Source organism: Rhinoraja longicauda, chromosome 31, assembly GCF_053455715.1.
Source record: "Rhinoraja longicauda isolate Sanriku21f chromosome 31, sRhiLon1.1, whole genome shotgun sequence".
Taxonomy (NCBI): domain Eukaryota; kingdom Metazoa; phylum Chordata; class Chondrichthyes; order Rajiformes; family Arhynchobatidae; genus Rhinoraja; species Rhinoraja longicauda.
This window is the reverse complement of record NC_135983.1, coordinates 18873282-18890647: the sequence shown is the minus strand read 5'-3', so window position 1 is coordinate 18890647 and position 17366 is coordinate 18873282. Positions and strand designations below refer to the sequence as shown.

The 17366-nt window shown below is 39.9% G+C and overlaps 1 protein-coding gene across 1 annotated transcript in view; it reads right to left on the bottom strand.

Moving 5' to 3' along the window:
* The window catches only part of LOC144608367 (uncharacterized), a 334350-nt gene that overhangs the window by 126010 nt on the left and 190974 nt on the right, over positions 1–17366 (bottom strand). Inside the window, 2 exon segments of the mRNA XM_078426045.1 lie at positions 1100–1153; positions 16217–16270. Coding sequence (XP_078282171.1) covers positions 1100–1153; positions 16217–16270 — 108 coding nt within the window.

Below are 17366 nucleotides of genomic sequence, written 5' to 3'. Positions count from 1 at the left end.
GCTGTTGAGAATGAGGAAACATGTCATGTTTGGTAAGCGCCTAAATGAGCACATGAAGAACCAGAACCTTCAAGGCCACAGATTGAGATTTGGAAAAAGTAGCTCTACCTCTGGCCAGCATGAAAATGATGGGCTGAATTACCTGCTTTCTTGCCATAAATCTCTGTTCAATATTCAAAAATCTGCATTGTGTGTGCTCTGTTAGAACACCCAAGTAATTGCTGTACTTGGCCATCCTGTACTTGGCGCTGGTTGAGGCTTTTCCATTTGCCCCCCTTGAAGTCTTGAAGAATTGCTGACATCTATTTATAACGTCGTGCACACTGCAGTCAATGAGTTGATGCCAAATAGCAGGGAAAGCCAATGGTGATTAGTGTGGTCATTTAAGGGTGCTGCTTAATGCTCAATGAATGCATGCTCCTTCAGTTTTATGCACAAGTAGGGACACATAGTGCTTACAAGCACACATTACACAACTAACTCAGAACTTTTGACTTCAAAATTATTCTGTGCTTATTCAAGGGATTGAAGTATTTTCTCACTAATGAAAGTCATGAATGGGCTGCTTTGAGTTGTTGGCAAAATTGAATTATTTATCTAGTTATTATGCAATGTGGAAAGAAGGTATAGGCATCTCATTCATTCTTAACCTGATCCACAATTAATAATGAGTTAAATAAACTTTCATCACTCTTGCACTTCATGTACTCAAGTTGTTTTCAAAATCTCTTATATTTCATGAATGTAAAATTCATTAAATTTTGTTGATTAAATATTTTATGGCCACACAAAATGCACTTTCCTGCTATTTACCAAAAAAGATTTCTCTATAATAAAAAAAAATCTAGATAAACTATCTGATGAAAAATTACAAACTAAATTGATAAACAGTGTCAATATTGGGTACATTCAATGAGAGGTTGAGTATCCCAGTTCTATTACACATCACATTTCTGAAGAGCATACTTATAAACAACATTATTAAATGAATATAAAGGTGTGAAAGGCATATTGAGGAATAGTTTTAAACACCAAAGCTATTGGTCATGTTTCCAAAGAATGCGATTCAAAATTTAATCTAATAATGTAGGGCACTTACTGGGGGTCCCATTGGTCCAGGAGGGCCTAGGGCTCCTGGAGGCCCTGGGTGACCCTGAAAATCAAAAGAAGAAAAATACGTATATTCAGTTAAGAATATGCACATTTCAAACAATTGCTGAGCTTTTGAGCAGTTAAGCGGTTTAATTATAACTTAGGAATCGTACAGTATCGAAACTACCCTACATGTTGTCAGGTCCTCGCCAAGAATCTCGCACCCTGTACATTCACCCTGCAACAATCCCACTTTATTTTTAGTACGCAACTACATACTCCTGGCTATCTACAGTGACCTGTTCACCCATGCATCTCTGGGATGTGGGAGGAAACTGGTGATTCTATAAACAGCCTTTCATTTAGAAAAACATCTTTGGCAGTTAAAGATAGGGTGGAGAGGATGCAGAGGAAATTCACCAGGGTTTTGCCTGGGATGGAGCATTTCAGTTATGAGAGGTTCGAGAGGTTGAGTCTGTTTCCCCTGAGTGGAGGAAGTTAAGAAGCAAAAAATTTGAAAAGTACAAAATTGGACAGATTAAAAGAGATGATAAAATTACAGAAAACAGAGTTTGGATAAGTGTGTGAAAAGCAGAATATTATTTAAATAGTGTGACTGTTGGATGCAAGGAAGCAGAGCATGATTGTGGAAGGCTGTTTTTTCAGACTGGAGGCCTATGACTAGTGATGTGCCTCAGGGTTGGTGCTGGGACCATTGCTATATCAATGATTTGGATGAGAACTTACAAGGCATGATTGGTAAGTTTTCAGATGACATTAAGTGGTGGTATTATAGCTAGCGAAGATGTTTGTCCAAAATTGCAGCAGGATCTTCATCGTTTCGGAAGGATTGAATGATGGAGTTTAATACAGAGCAGTGCGAGGTGTTGCATTTTGGGAAGTCTAACCAGGGCAGGACCCACACAGTGAATGGCAGGGCTCTCAATAGAAGATGGGATGTCATGTTACAGATGTACAGGACATTGGTGAGGACTAATTTGGAGTATTGTGTTCAGTTTTGGTCATGATATTCCCTCTCTCCCCACCCTCCCCCACCTTAGTGATCCTAGTAGTTCCACTGATCGCATCCTTGTATCCCTTCGATATCACCTCTTCCCCAGCCAACAATGCACCATAATGGGCTCCACCCTTTCTTGGTTATCTGATGCTGGTCCGGATTTGTTCCGGCTTTGAAATGTGGGGGGAAACCAGAGCAGCTAGAGTCGTCATAGAGAGAACATACAAACTTCATTCAGATAGCACCTGAGGTCCGAATTGAACCCGGATCCCTGGCGCTGTGAGACAGTAGCTCTACTAGCTGCGTTACTGTGCTGCCCTGTAATTTGCTGAATTGTTGCCAACACATTTATATCCTTCCTTAAATAAGGGACTAATATTATACACAGTAGATGTATTCTCACCAGCACACTAATTAATTTTCAGTGTCCACTCTGCTTTCATATCTTTGTGTAATTACCTTTATTTAAATTCAGGATGCCAGTTTCAGATCTATGTTTCTCACTTGCAAATTGGTTATGAAATTTTATCTTTTGCAACTATTATTCTGTTGTGAATCTACTACGAGATCAAATGTTAATGATATCCTTTTACATACAGCCAGGTCTATTGTCCCAGTTTTCCCACTTTATAACAGTAGTGTCAGTGCTGAGCATGTCTATGCTAGGTATATCAGAGTCAGATGGAGAACAAAGTTCCCTCTTCTATTCTTCCTATCATGCACCTCAACCACAGTATGGAGGTTACACACCACAACACCATTATGATCTACTTTTTCAAACTATGCTGTGATTTTTAAAGATAGTGTTTGGGGAACTGTGCAATATTCTGTGACGTACATGTGACACCAACAGAAGGTGAACTTTGCTGTGTGTAGGCTATTCAAGCTCATTTCACATAGGTTCATAAAAAGCCAGAGAAAGCAAACTTCTATTCGGTCATTCCCAATTGGATCCAAGCACATGCCCATGAGTTGAGAAGATCTTTCATCAATAAACCCATTCCAAATTAAAAGGATTAAAATATCCTCACAGTATTTAATATATGTTATGAGGTCTATTAAATTATAGATTCTCAAAACCTATATCTCTTGTAATTTAGCATAACAAATATCCTGCAAATAATCCAAACTTTCTTAATTTATTCATTAGCCAGAGTAATGAATCGGAAATACGGTGATCAGTGAAGCAATAGCTGATTGCACGGACCATGCAGTCTACTCTTGCTCGAATTTCTTATGTTTTTGTGGACTGCGAAGATACTAACTTTCCTTGCAGACTTACCAAAATTGGCTCCACAAACCTTTAACACCTTGATACAGTTAAATAAGGCACTACTAGAAATTTATAAAGCCCCCACTTTGAATGAAACGGGCTGTGTTGGAAACGGAATTGATGTCCTTAATACTCTAAATTACAAACATTATTTGTAATACTGGATTTGTGATTACTCATTGTATTGAAGTCTCGTATATTCCAAAATGTAAATTTCCACGTCTTTCTTGCTTTTCCCTTTCTTCAATTTCTTGAAATTATCATGTGAAAATGGAATATATCTTTGAGCTGCTGTTAATCATATGCATCTAATTATATGAACAGTCATGACTTGATAACAATCAGCTCAGGAACATCAGAATGAATGATTGGCACGTAGAATATTAAAGGTAACATAGAGTTATACAGTGTGGGAACAGGCCCTTTGGCCCAACTTGTCCATGCCGACCTACAGCATTTGATGGCACTGGGTCTGTCTCGCTGGAGTTTAGAAAAATGAGAGGGGACCTCATTGAAACATACAGAGTAGTGAAAGGCTTAGATAGAGTGGATGTGGAGAGGATGTTTTCACTAGGAGGAGACTTTAGGACTAGAGGTCATAGCCTCAGAATTAAAGGACGTTCTTTTAGGAAGATGAGGAGGAATTTCTTTAGTTAGAGGGTGGTGAACCCGTGGAATTCTTTGCCACAGAAGGCTGTAGAGGCCAAGTCAGTCGATATATTTATGAGAATAGGCAGAGATAGATAGATTCTTGATAAGTACAGGTGTCACAGGTTATGGGGAGAAGGCAGGAGAATGGGGTTAGGAGGGAGAGATAGAATAGCCATGATTGAATGACAGAGTAGACTTGATAGGCCGATTGGCCTAATTCTGCTCCTATCACTTATGACCTTATGAACATGCCCCGACTAGTCCCATCTACCTGTGTTTGGCACATATCCCTCTATTCCTATCCTATCCTATCCATGTACCTGTCTACACGTTTCTTAAAAGTTGTGATAGTACCTGCCTCAATTACCTCCTCCGGCAGCTTGTTCCACACCCTTATCACCCTTCGTGTGAAAAAGTTGCCTCTCAGGTTTCTATTAAATCTTTCCCCCCTCTCTTTAAACCTATGTCCTCGGGTTCTAGATTCCCCTACTCTACATACAAGACTCTATTCTTCTCATGATTTTGTACACATCCATGAGATCACCTCTCATTCTTCTGCGCTCTAAGGAATAAAGCCTTAGGCTGCTCAACCTCTCCCAAAAGCTCAAGCCCTCGAGTCCTGGCAACATCCTTGTTAGTCTATCCTGCACCATTTCCATCTTAACAACATCTTTCCTATGAGGATGACCAAAACTGAACACAATACTCCAAATGTGGCCTCTCCGATGTCTTGTACAACTGTAACATGACCTTCCAACTTCTATACTCAGTGCTCTGACTGATGAAGGCCAATGTGCCGAAAGCCTTCTTGACCACCCTATCTACTTGTGATGCCACTTTCAAGGAACTGTACATAAAATGTTTCAAATGAGAAGCTATAGGACAACAATTAGTTATTTAAACTGAATATATCCCAAATGTTAATGCAAATAAGAGGAAGAATATTGAACTTTATTGCCTTCCATCGCAGTGAGGAATGTGGAATTCACTGTGATGGATGTTTATGTTAACTTTTAAGTGGTTGTGTGTCTTGTTGCTTTTCACTTTGTATGGCTCCATGGTAACTCAAATTTCACTGTACCTTAATCGGCACATGTGACAATAAACTGACCTTGAAACCCTTGAAATTGTTCAGTCACAATATGCCCCATTTTTTCAACAACTGGATGATCAATACATCTTAATGTTTTTTCTAGCCTGCCACTCACAAAGCAAGTAGTTGGCAGTTTACAGCTACCACACAGGCTATGCATATGAAACAGATTTCCTGCAGACTTCTAAAAGCAGCAATTGGAATAAATTAGACGAAGAAAATAACTGTTTAAGAAAATACTGCACACAAATAAATTAGAAGCGAACAGTCATCAAGTCTTATGCACATGAACCAACCTCACCACAATGTACAATTACACCTAATCAAATTCATATTTGGATAGGTTGGAAGACATGACTAACCAAAATAAATATATTCTATTTTAAATTGGAGTAGATAGCATCTTTAAATGTGGGATAGTGTAGATTTTGGCTTTTATATTTGGAAAAAATTCTTAAGTACATGTGTTCATTCATTTAAAAGTACCAGAACAGAAATGTCAGTATATATCTGTGGGAAATAAAAAATGGTGTTCAGTGAGAAATAAGTTCTTTTCTAACATCTATGACTGGCCATCAGTGCAACCTTCATTTTGCTGCCATTTCCTGTGAAGGAAACTGCTTTCAATAAATATTTCTGTGTCTTTCAATTCACTTTGACTGTTATGTGCCAGACCTCTTTCTGGCAAGTGTAGACTGAAACATCTATATTCCGTTTTTCTAGCCACATTGGCCAAGAGACAGTAAATACACAGAATGTGTGTTCAGGTTCCAGTGGGCAGAGGGGGAATGCCCTCACTCCCACAGCAATTATCAACATATTTAAAACATATCGGGTAAACAGATTCAACTGTTTTAAAAATAGCCTTCTTTAGCATTTCTGGGTGGGCAGCTAAACTTACGTTCACAACTTCAGGCTAGGAACTGAGAAGTTTATTGACATAGAAGTCTTAAGCTGCATTCAGTTAACCTTCCATAAGCTGTCTGAATGTGGTTAGGAGTGGTTTGGCAGTGCAGAGTGCAAAAAGACATGAATTAAAGGGAATTCACACTGGTATCTTACCTTGAATGTATGCCAATTGGTGGAAATAATTTATCACAATAACCTGATGTATGCACCATATGTTGACAACACATCTATGTGATCTCTTATGGCTGCTTTCACTCAGAATGTCTGCAAGTTATTTCTCAGTTGCACAGCTTTTATAGCCATTTCCGCTTTTAGTTCACTGAGCAGAAAGTAGTAAGTTTGGCCGTTTTTAACCCAATTCCATCCAGATAGCAACACTGAGATGAAAGCTCTAAAGCAACCATACGTGGAAATATGGACAATAAAGATGGGTGTGAAATTTTCATGTACTTCAGTCCCACAATGTAATAATCCATACTAATAACAAAAAAACTGGAATGAATTTAGTCAACGCGATTGTAATTAAACTTATATTCCAAATTTCAACTTCCACAAATACAAAAAATATTTTACTAAATATACTCATGTTAACTGTTCCAATTACGGCAGATGACAATCTCATTGCGTAAAATTAGCTTTTCAGAATTTCTTCTCATCAAAGGGAAGATCACAATATGTCATTGAATGGTGGATAAATTGGGGAAAAAAACAAAAATAAAATGTTTGTTTCAGTAAAACAACTTAAATTTTCATAATTAAATAAAAGTAGCTCTATTGGTCCGATTTTGTGGCAATAACACATCCTGCTGTGTGCCTTTAGTTAAAGGTTTATGTACAAATTTAAGTTTGAACATTTAATTTGTTGACAAAAATATCAGAAGCATAACCTGATGGCACGACATGAAAACAAAACGATGATGATAAACGTGGAGACTGTTGCAGCAAATGGTTTCTCTCTTTAGTCCACTTACTTATTGAATAATAGAGGAAGGAAGGACCGAATTAGAGTTAACAAAACCAATGGCAAATACCTTACAAAAAAAATTGTGATACAGAAAGAATGGATGGTAGAAACAGAAAAGTAACAGAAATGAAAAGAAAGAAAAGAAATTTAATCATTTACTTTTTAAAATCTCTTTAAAAATTCTCAATTTAAAGTTTTAGGGGTAAAAAATGTACAGTCTGAAGAAGGGTCCTGACCCAAAATATCTCCTATCCATGTCCTTTATAGATGCTGATTGACCTGCTCAGTAACTCCAGTACACTGTGTTCGACACAATCTGAGGAATGAGAACCACTTTTCATATTCCAAGTAAAATAAAATGATCATTATATAATGTTCATTATAAAATGTAACATTTTAGCAACGTTAAGGTGAGATTAGTGTGCATTATGAGATTACTCAAGAATTGCAATTTTTAGAAATCTTCAGGCGGAATTGTGCAAGTTGGCCAGCAACACAGTGGTTCACATTCCACATACTGCTGGATGAGTTGCACATCAGTAACAATATGCATTGGTTATTGATGTTTTTCAGCAAAATCAGGGCCATAATAATCTTCCCTCGCATTTCCTTCTTATATTCCAGATTTTGGACCAGATTTGAATACTAACTAGATCTTGCTTTCGGTCTTCTCTTGGCTGGGAATCAGGGTAACTGGCCCTATACACTGTTTTAAAGTAATTGCCTAAAAGGAATACCTGAGTATAAAAACAATTATGGCCAAAAAGCTCACTAATTTATCCACTCACTTTTTCACATAGAAAACACTGGTCTCCGTTTGATATGTACCACTAGCTGCAGAAAAAAATAAAATCAGTAAATCACTGTGTGCTGAATTACGGTGTAAACATTCCCCCTTTGCTGCATATTGTGTTTAAGAATAAGATCACATGATTTAATTCCAGTTGTAGTTCCATAGACCTAACTGTATGTTTTAGGATAAAAGCAAACATTATCTAATATTTATTATTGATAGCAGCTCTCAATTTTCTAATGCCCATTTCATCAGTTTTGAATTCTAGATGTTGTTTATGCTGTAACAGTTCCAGTTTTGGCAGATAAATATTGAATTCTAAAATAATTTTATTCCTAATCTTGGCCCTTCCTGTTGGATTGATTCCATGCAATTTTTCAGATAAATGCTGTGACTAGCAGATTAACTGTTACCTTGCCGAATAAACATTAATTCTATGCATCAGGATAAACAAGTGTAGCTGAACTGGTGTATAGCACATAAATCGTATACTCATAATTTGGCTGCTAATCAACTATCTACCCCTCTATTCAACTATTCAACAAATTCAACAAAAATGAGATTTAGATTACGTAATATATTTTTAATCTACCCAGAAGACAAAACATAGACCAGAAATTTGTCTGTAGTGTTTCCTGGCTTAAAAACAGCACTGGTAATCTGTTTCAGAAGGTCATGAAATTAATTAGTGGCAGTTCCAAAACAGCACTAAATTGATTCTATTTTAAGAACATTACATGTTCTGTTAACAATGATGGTAACTTTCTTCAAAAAATTGAGTTTAGCAAGTAACCCTGAAAAGACAACATGATAATACAACCAGGATGGTGGTAGCTAAGTATGAGTGCATTCTACATTAAAAGGATAGGGGTTGGAGAGTAATCGTGACAAGATAGATTAACTCGCAAAAACCTCAAGAACAGTATGTTCAGAAGCCAACTTTCATCAGAAACAGGCACATGTGCACGGAGGTTGTCAGGGAGATAAATGGAAGGACATGATTAACCATTATGAATGGTTAAAATTTTGGGGTTCCGGCAATGTAACTTAATACTCCTTCCAGGTTTGATGAAAAATCAGAAACTACCCCATGGAGCTGTAAAGTATCAAATGTCAGAAGATACAGACTGCAAGAATTGTGAGACAAGATTTCTGAGAGTTAGAATGACTCAAACGCCGAGAGCAGCATATGCACTTGTATTTGGTTACCCAGCAAACTTCAAGTGTAACTTAAGATAAGGCTCTGCTCTGCTCCTGAAGTCAGTCACCCTAACTCTTGGAATCTATTCTTCAGAATTTCTGGATGCTGCTTCTGCTAAGAACCATTATTTTAGAAACATAGAAAATAGTAGGCCATTCGGCCCTTCGAGCCAGCACCACCATTCAATATGATCATGGCTGATCATCCAAAATCAGTTCCTGCTTTCTCCCCATATCCCTTGATTCCGTTAGCCCAAAGAGCTATATCTAACTCTCTCTTGAATACATCCAGTGAATTGGCCTCCACTCCCTCCTGTGGCAGAGAATTCCACAGATTCACAACTCTCTGGGCAAAAAGAATATTCCTCATCTCAGTTTTAAATGGCCTACCCCTTATTCTTAAACAGTGATCCCTGGTTCTGGACTCCCCCAACATCGGGAACATTTTTCCTGCATCTAGCCTGTCCAATCTCTTAAGAATTTTATATGTTTCTATAAGATCCCCTCTCATCCTTCTAAATTCCAGTGAATATAAGCCCAGTCGATCAATTCCTTCAGTCAGTCAGTCCCGACATCCCGGGAATTAACCTGGTGAACTTACGCTGCACTCCCTCAATAGCAAGAATGTCCTTCCTCAACTTAGGAGACCAAAACTGCACACAATACTCCTTCTGTGGTCTCACCAGGGCCCTGACCAACTGCAGTAGGACCTCCTTGCTCCTATACTCAAATCTTCTTGCTATGAAGACCAACATGATACTTTGCTGTTAGGGTTGCCAACTTCCTCACTCCCAAATACGGGACGAAGGGTGACGTCTCCACCTCGTGCCCCATGTGACTTCACCCAGCCAGAGGCCACGTGCTCCCTCTCTACCAATGGCCGCCGTCCGGGCCGGGAGGCAGGTTGCTAGGCAAACGCCGCTAGGCGGTGCCTGGGCCTTCACTGTCCGGGATTACAGCGGCCCCCGGGCTATAGTGTCCAGGCCTACAGTGTCCGGGCCTGTCTGGGCCTAATGACATTTGGTGCAAAAAGGCAAAATTTCTACCAGATTTTTCATAAATGTGTCTTTTGCATTTCTACTTCAAAGGGCTGAAAGGGATGGAGTGCAGAGCTCCCAAAAGTGCAGGCAATCATAAAAGTACCCTAACATCTTATAGATGGTCTGGCTACTTTTACCATGAACACCACGTGTTTTGTCAGAGGTCTTTCTCCATTTTTGTTTTACTTATTTCTCATCTGTTGACGATGGAAGTGCTTCTCTTTTGCAAAATGTTGGCATTTGTATCCACTTAATTTTGCTGAAACTACCTGAGAATGTGGCAAATGGTATCCCAGTTTGAGTCAATTTGTTTGAAGCTTTTGGCAAACAGTTGTGCAGCAATCTGCCCTCTACTGTAGGTAAATGTGCCTGACCCCTTGAACTGTTTAAGCCTTTATCATTATCAAATGCTCTTTCTTCTGTGATGAAAACCCACCATTTGTGATTTTGACTAAGGTAGTTGAAAATCTCATCAGAAACAGACTTTGGGACTCAGACTGCAACTGACATCATAAGTGTACGCAGGACAATGGAAAAAGATTACAAGGTTATATAAAGTTCCTGTACCAGGAAGTCAATCCTCATTAACGACCAAAGATATCGCATTCGGAAATCTGCATAAAATTGGTCAATGCTGTCCAACCATGCCACGCTTTGTCTTTAGATATTGTGCAAACTTCTTTGTTGAAAGTGCCTGGCTTCTGATCACTCAGACCTTAGGTAACATTATTTTTGTCAGTAAATAGGATTCCACATGTGGAGAGACACACAAGGAGCCTATTTACTGACACCTCAGTGTACTTAAATACCACAATGCAAATGCAAAGTTAACATCTTCCTGACAAAAAAAAAACTGTCCTGAGATTCTGTTCTTTAATTTTTTGAATACAGCGCAGTTATCTTGAGCAACAACATGTTAAAGAATTGTATATTTTTAGAATGACATTTGTAATACATCACCTCTGTGGTTTGATAATTAATCATTAGTCTATAAGATTAATCATGTCAGTAGGCATGACAGAAACATTGTAATTGAGAAGAATTTGGAAAATGAATTTATTTAATCAAGTAATTTATTTCCCAATTTTAGTTTTTAGTTTTTAGAAATAGAGCTCACCAAGTCTGCGATCACTAACACTATCCTACACACTAGGGACAATTTACAATTTTTACCAAAGCCAAATTAATCTGCAAACCTGTACATCTTTGGAGTGTGGGAGGAAACTAGAGCACTCGGGGGAAACCCACGCGGTCACGGGGCGAACGTACAAACTCTGTACAGACAGCTGGTCTCTTCACTATTTTTAATAATCCATATTCACTGTGACCACCAGATGGAGCAGTTCAGCAGCAGGATATAGTAAAGATGACACAAAAACTCTGACAAGGCCATTCTTCCTTTGAGAAACACCTCTGTTTGTGAATTGTATTGTGTGCTGAAACATTCAAAACACAATGAGACTCCACCTGAAACATGAATCTTTCTTTTCTGTTTTCAAATGCTGACAATCTAATTATATACTGCATTTTGTATCAGTATTCTTCCCTTTGTTTAACACCAGAGAATCGCAGAATCACAGAGTAGGAGAGTGATATTTGTCCAAATATGTCACTGACAACACTTTGGAAGAACTACCAATTAATCCAAACTCCAAGTTTTCTCCACTGGAGACTTTAAATGTATTGTGTTCAATTGTTTATCCAATTCTATTTCGAAAGTTGTTATTGAAAATTTCTCCACCACTATTATTTGATAATGCATTCTAGATCACAAGAGCTCAATAAAATAAAGATATTTTCATAGGTACTTTGTTTACTGATAAACCAGTATCTTCAAGTTAGAGAATCTCTTGCCACTGGAAAATTTACCTGCTACAAATATTCCCCTGCCACCTTTACCCTCTTCTTTTCCCTTTGTCCCAATTGTATGCATACCCATTTCTCCCACAATCCCACCTCCCTTTACCCTCATCCCCTTTCACCTATATCCCTTCCTCTTAGATCATATATCACATCTTAGAGTCATATAGTGTGGAAAGAGGCCCCTTGACCCAGGGCAGCACGGTGGCGCAGAGGTAGAATTGCTGCCTAACAGTGCTTTCAGCCCCAGAGACACGGGCTCGATTTTGCCTACGGGTCCTGACTGTAAGTAGTTTGTACGTTCTCCTGTGACTGCGTCGGTTTTCTGCGAGATCTTCGGTTTCCTCCCACACTCCAAAGACATGAGGTTTCTAGGTTAATTGGCTTGGTATAAATTTAAATTGTCCCTAGTGTGTGTAGGGTAGTGATAATGGTAATTGTTCTGCACTGTATCTCTAAACAAAGCTCAACTAAACTTGTCCATGCTGTCCAACATGCCCCATCTACACTACACTAGTCCTACGTGCCTGAATTTGACCCATACCCCTCCAAACCTATCCTATCCATGTACCGGTCTAAATGTTTCTTAAACGTTGTGAAAGTACCTGCCTCAACCACCTCCTTCAGCATCTCTTTGCATATACCTACCACCCTTTATGTGAAAAAGTTGCCCTTCAGGTTCCCATTAAATCTTTCCCCCCTCACCTTAAGACTATATCCACTGGTTCTCAATTCCCTCTTCTCTCCTCATCTCACAGCCTTTTGTCTTTTCCATCTCCGGCCTCGGTCCAGCCATCTACCAATTAAACCCCCTCACCTGTATTCAACTATCACTTGCCTTGCTTTATGCTGCCCTCAGCTATCTTTCAGCTTTATTCTTTCTACTACAATCAGTCTGAAGAAAATTTCATACCCAATATGTCACCTATTCACCTGCCTCACATGCTGCTTGCCTACTCCAGTACTTTGTGTCTTTTTTGGCACACCAGCATCCGCAGCTCCTTGTGTCTACATCTGCTAATTTACCCAGTCATAGTAATTCACAAACTTCAAACTATGAACTACCCACATAATCTCCCTTGTAATAAGAATAATTCCATCTTGTTGCCCGATTTTTAACCCTGGTGAATCCAGCGAGGAGAGGAGAGGGATGTTGGTTCGTGGGAAGTGCTCTAGCACATCGAGCGCATGGGCTGACCGGGCTTTGGATTTTGGAAATGGCGCCAAAACATGGCGCCAAAACATGGCGCCAAAACATGGCGCCAAAACATGGCGCCTGCACGTGTAATATAAGCAAAAACGAATTTCACTGTCCAGTTGCATATTTGACAAATATAACATAATTGAACCACCATTAATTGAATATAATCCCATAAAATGTTTGCTTTCGATAAGAAATATCTGAAGAGCCGAGTAAAATTTAAGACCAAAATTATTTAAAATACAGCCGATTTGTGCCTGTGCATTGAAATGAAAAGTTTAAAAAAAAATAACCACTGTACATTGTCAGGCCTATTTTTAATCCTTAAGTTTTTAGTTTTAGAGTTAGACCATGAAAACATGCAGTTTGGCCCACGGAGTCTACAACATCCATTGATTACCTGTTCACACTCGTTCTATGTTATCCCACTTGCACATCCACTTCCAACACACTAAGGGGAATTTACAGAGGCCAGTCAACCTACAAACCCACACTTCTTTGAGATATGAAAGGAGCACCGGGAGGAAACCCACCCAGTCACATGGAGAACATGCAAACTCTACATAGACAATAGTCAAGGTCAGGAATGAATCCAGCAGTTCTACCAGCTGTGCTATTGTGCTGCCAATCCTGTTTATTAAAATCTTACTGAAAATGTTGGAAATATTCAGCAGACCAGGCAGCATTATTGATGGGAATCGTCATTAATGAAACATTATCTCTGCTTCACTTTCTGCAGTTGTAGCATTGGCCTGTTGTGTGATTATAGCCTTCCTTTTTTACGTTGGATTTACAGCACTGGCAGTATTTTATTTCCGAATTCCTGATAATAAAAATTTGCAGATTCCATGCATTTCAGAACTTGCATTTATAGGAGTATTTTTAATCCATTGTGCAAGTCTTTCAGTTATCTAAGGAATAATCATGAAGTTATTTTTTTCTCATCAGGCAAACGGGCAGCATGGTGACACAGTGATTGACTTGCTACCTTACAATGCCAAAGACCCGGGTTCGATCCTGACTGCGGGTACTGTCTGTACAGAGTTTATATGTCCTACCCGTGATCTGCGTGGGTTTTCGCCGGGATCTCTGGTTTGTAGGTTAATTTGCTAGCTAGGATTGTAAATTATCCCTAAAGTGTGCAGGATAGTGTTAGTGTGCAGGGATTGCTGGTCGGCGTGGACTCGGTGGGCTGAAGGTCCTGTTTCTGTGCTGTATCTCTAAACTAAACTAAACAAATGTGTATGATGGATGGAAACTGTCAACATAACTCAGAAAACATGGCTTTCGTAATAACATGGGGGAGAGGGTAAGGGGGAGGAACAAGTAAATAAGGGAGAGAGAGATAAATGGGAGGAGAAAAAGAGGTTGACAGAGTTGAGAGAGAGCAAGAGAAAGGAATGTGAGGAAGCAATGGGGTGGGAAAGGAGGAGAGGAGGGAAAAGGACAGGATGGTAGGGGAAGGGAGAGAGAAAGGAGAATAAAAAGAGGCAGTCAAGAGCAAAGGGGTGAGAAAGGGGGCCGAGGAGGAGAATGCAAGGGGGAAAGGGAGGGAAGAGTTGGAGGCAAGGGGAGTGGTAGGGAAGAGAGAAAGGAAGAAGTGGAAGGAATGCTAAGAGAGAAGGAAAAAAGAGAAAGAGAGGGCAGAGCGAAGGGAGGGAATGAGAAGATGTTGAAGAGACAAGAGGGGAAGAAGGGGTAGTTTATGTGAAAGCGGTTGGGAAAGAGAAGGGGAAAGGGAAAAAAGATGAGCAGGGGAATGAGAAGGAAGAATGGGTGGATGGGAAACATAGAAAAATAGGTGCAGGAGTAGGCCATTCAGCCCTTCGAGCCAGCACCGCCATTTAATATGATCATGGCTGATCATCTAAAATCTACCCCGTTCCTTCTTTTTCTCTATATCCCTTGATTCCTTTAGCCCTAAGAGCTAAATCTAACTCTCTCTTGAAAATATCCAGTAAATTGGCCTCCACTGCCTTCTGTGGCAGATAATTCCACAGTTCTCATGGGTGAAGAAGCTTTTCCTCATCTCAGTCCTAAATGGCCGACCCCTTATTCTTAAACTGGGACCCCTGGTTCTGGACTCCCCCAACATCGGGAACATTTTTCCTGCATCTAGCCTGTTCAATCCTTTAAGAATTGTATATGTTTCTATAAGATCCCCTCTCATCCCAAATTCCAGTGAATACAAGCTCAGTCGACACATTCTTTCATCGTATATCTGTCCCGCCATCCCGGGAATTAACCTGGTGAACCTACGCTGTACTCCCTCAACAGCAATAATGTCCTTCCTCACATTAGGAGAACAAAATTGCACACAATACTCCAGGTGCGGTCTCACCAGGGCCCTGTACAACTGCAGTAGGACCTCCTTGCTCCTAAACTCAAATCCTCTCGCAATGAAGGCCGACATGCCATTAGCTTTACCTCACTGCCTGCTGTACCTGCATGCGTACTTTCAGTGACCTGCACACCCAGGTCTCGTTGCACCTCCTTTTCCTAATCTGACACCATTCAGATAATAATCTGCCTCCCTGTTCTTGCCAACAAAGTGGATAACCTCACATTTATCCACATTATACTACATCTGCCATGCATCTGCCCACTCACCCAAGTCACCCTGCAGCCTCGTAGCATCCCCCTCGCAGTTCACACTGCCACCCACACCTTTGTGTCATCCATAAAGTTGAGGATGTCACATTTAATTCCCTCGTTTAAATCGTTAATATGTATTGTAAATATCTGGGGTCCCAGCACCGAGCTTTGCGGCACCCCACTAGTCACTGCCTGTCATTCTGAAAAGGACCCGTTAATTCCTACTCTTTGCTTCCTGTCTGTCAACCAGTTCTCTACCCATGTCAATACCCTACCCCCAATACCATGTGCTCTAATTTTGCACTCTGACAGACAGAGTGATGGACACTGCAGAAAAATGACGGGGAAATGAGTGGAGAAAGAAGTCAGGAGGAAAGAGGGCAAGTAGGAGTGAGAAGGTACTAAGAGGACTGAGGAAGGGGAGTTGGGAAGGTTTGTAGAGGCAGGCTAAAGAGTTGAGTGGTTGTAGGAGCAGGAGTGGAGGGAGGGAAAGAAATGGGGAGAGGGACAACTAACTTACTCCTTACCATTGCACCCTTAACTCCTGGAGGTCCTGGCGGACCAGTTTCACCACGATCACCCTGCAGAAACAAGAGCAGGCAATGTTCAGTGGGAATTTCAGAGTACACTTTACACAACGCTCTTACATGAGATTTTAGAGAAATGGGACCAATGCCGTTGGTGTGCCTTCATTATCAGGGATCCAATGCGTTTCAAAAATGATGGGGAAAGGGCAGTGTAAAATGCTGAGATTTTGGATTCAGAATTGTAATGTCTCCAGCGTTTGCGCGTTTACACTTGAACCAGACTCATGGAGATATCCTTCTTGTATCCATGGTATATTAATGTAATAAAAAAAAACAAAAAAACTGCAGATGCTGGTTTATCCTAAAGTTAGACACAAAACGATGGAGTAACTCAGCGGGCCAGGCAGTGTCTCTGGAGAACATGGATAGATGACATTTCGGATCGAGATCATTTTCAGGCTTCCCTACTACAATCAGTCTGAAGAAGGGTCCCGACCCGAAATATCACCTATCCATGTTCTCCAGAGATGCTGCCTGACCCACTGAGTTACTTCAGTATTTTGTGTCTATCCATGTAGCACCATATCCCTTTATACAGTCAACTCCCAATAAGAGTTGACAGTGTTATTCAGTCATTTTACATAGAAAAATGAAGCTTTGCGATTGAATAGCAAAATATACCATAAATACAAGGGTCTCGACCCGAAACGTCACCCATTCCTTCTCTCCCGAGATGCTGCCTGACCTGCTGAGTTACTCCAGCATTTTGTGAATAAATCGATTTGTACCAGCATCTGCAGTTATTTTCTTATACACATTTTTAAACATTGTTTCCCTTTTTTTAAAATCACATTTAGTTCATTATTTTGGTTCATTTTGCATGTGCTTCCAATCTTTCCGGGATAAAAGGCAAATTTTCCATTAAAATGCCTGAATTATATCTGACATTCCCTGTTACGTCACCTGTGAGGGGATTTGCTTCAGCAAATTAGTGGAATTTGCCAATATGGGACAAAAATTAAATTCTATTTCCACCAAATTGAGGAATGTGTTAATTGTAGAGAATGGATTAAATTGCAATGCCTTTACATACTATGGTCTTGAAACCTATCACTGGCATATTCTTTTGTTCAAAACAGCCATTAATATC